We start from the raw sequence: 1,995 nt of genomic DNA, 5'->3' as shown, positions 1-1,995 counted from the left end.
ATAAAAAAAAAAAAAAAAAAAAAAAAATCAAGTATAGCTAGAATTACCACCGGCAGAATTTGAAGGAATAAATCATGTATGCAAAGGCATGAATCCTGCATACCCACCTTTCATCCTCTGCAAGGGTGCCTTCCTTCTCTGGCCCCATGCTGGAGGTAGATCCCGAGGCTTTGCCTTCTCTCTGTCCCTGTCAGAGAATAATCCAGTTCATCCTCCATACCTCCTCCACATACATATTATCAATGTCACCTCCTAAAGAAACTGGTGCTCCCAGGCATGCTGAGACCTAGGGTGGAAACTCCTCCTGGGAGACAAGTACAGCCTGTCTCCAGTTTGTCCTAGTCGTATTCCTAAGTTTCCCATTCAGAGAAGTTGCTGTACATAGCCCATTCCCCTAGTCCAGCCTAGCCCAGTTCTATCCCCAGCCTTTCAGCTCCTTACCCATCTATGCTTCCCCTGTGTTGCTCTCCTCGGGCTGGAGAGCCTCTGTGGACTGGGCGGGTGGCTGGAGAGCCCCCCAAGTCTGCCAGCGTCACTGCTGAGGCTGGGAAACTGCCCACTTTAAAGGTGCGTCCATTCTGTCCCTTCCAGGTTGTGGAATCTGGGCTGTGGGAAGAGAAGCTGGTGAAGGGGATGTAAGCAAGGGGAAAAGTGGCAGCTAGGCTTGGGCACATTCAGCTCACTATGCCTTGTGGCTTTTTCTGCCTGGAGGAAGGGAAGCCTTTTTCTCACCAACACAAAAGGTTCTCTATGGGTCAGCTGGGGCTCCAGCAGGGAGACTGGGACTGCACTGGAGCTTAGGGCCCAGCAGGGAAGGGAGAAGACACAGAAGACCAGGGTTCAAGGAGTTAGAAAGAAACAGAGAGGGGACCAAGAGTCAAGAAGGCTGGGAGTGGGTGCCTCCCCTGGGGGTCCCTGGGGAGTGCTAGGCTGTCACCTGCCCTCAATGATAGTAATGGGGTCACCGGGCTCCATCCGCAGGGCTCCTGGCTCTGTGACACTCCTCACACAGCGTCCTTCAGAAGGCCAGGCCTGTGAAGACAGAAGGAAACAGCTGGGCTTTTGGCCTGAGTCAAAAGGGTAATATGGGAGCAGGGCAGAAAATAGACCTCCCTCTGTTTATATAGCTACCAGTCATACCCATACCAGGTGTGTCCTCTGTGCTGGGTTCCAGTGGGATTATCCCTACCTCTCAGGTGTAACCCAGTGGGGGAGGCCAGTCTGGATTCCATGCCAAATTGGACAAAGCCCAGGGTTCAGAAAGCAACAAAGGAAAGCCCTGTCTCTGCCTAGGGGGACCAAGGGGACGGCCATCCTGTTCACCACTTTTATCCTACACTCAGGCCCATCAGGTTGGCCTCCTAAGGCACCTCTGCAAAATTTCCACTCCTCTCCAGTCCTACTGCTTTGACCCTCACCCTGACCTCTTCATCTCACTTCTGTTTCACACTCTGTCAGTGTCATCCCTCTAAGTTATTCCTGGACCAGGCTAAAGTGAAATATTGTTGACTTGTGATTCCCCTGTTCAACACCCTTCCACAACTCCCAAATGCCCTGAGTGAAGACTAAACCCCTTTAATAGTAGAATGTGGTGATTTAGGGAAAAGCTCAGAAGTCACATTAATTAGAGCTGATCACAACTTCCTCGGCTTCTTGTGTAACTTCAGGCAACTTCTAAATTGTCATTGCCTCAACTGCCCCATCTCTTAAATGGAGATGAAAATAATTACCTCATGGTATTATTGAGAGAACTAAAATACTGAACAGGCATAAGGATACCTGTAAAGTATCCTTAAATACAGTATCTCACATAGATCAAGTGCTCTTTGTAGTAGCAGTGGTCCTCAACATGCCCTAGGAAACGCTCCATAATGCTCACCTCTGTGGCCTCATTACTTCCTTTTCCCCTCCCACGTGGAACCTCTCTTCCTTTGCTTGTAAAACGCCCATGGAGGGGGTGGGGGTGGGGGTGGGGAATGACCTGCCGCTTGCTCT

At 50.4% G+C, this 1,995-nt stretch overlaps 1 protein-coding gene across 2 annotated transcripts in view; it reads right to left on the bottom strand.

Moving 5' to 3' along the window:
• Positions 1-1,995, bottom strand: part of Tnk1 (tyrosine kinase non receptor 1) — a 7,864-nt gene that overhangs the window by 1,886 nt on the left and 3,983 nt on the right. For both annotated transcript variants that reach the window (XM_015504407.2, XM_048797968.1), the window contains 3 exons: positions 938-1,032; positions 442-606; positions 108-187 (listed from right to left, as the gene is read on the bottom strand). In XM_015504407.2, the coding sequence (XP_015359893.1) occupies positions 108-187; positions 442-606; positions 938-1,032 (340 nt within the window). The remainder of the gene's footprint in view (positions 1-107; positions 188-441; positions 607-937; positions 1,033-1,995) is intronic.

The sequence above is a fragment of the Marmota marmota genome, unplaced genomic scaffold (genome assembly GCF_001458135.2).
Source record: "Marmota marmota marmota unplaced genomic scaffold, marMar, whole genome shotgun sequence".
Lineage (NCBI taxonomy): Eukaryota > Metazoa > Chordata > Mammalia > Rodentia > Sciuridae > Marmota > Marmota marmota.
The sequence above is the reverse complement of the archived record's forward strand: the minus strand, read 5'-3'. Positions and strand labels throughout refer to the sequence as shown.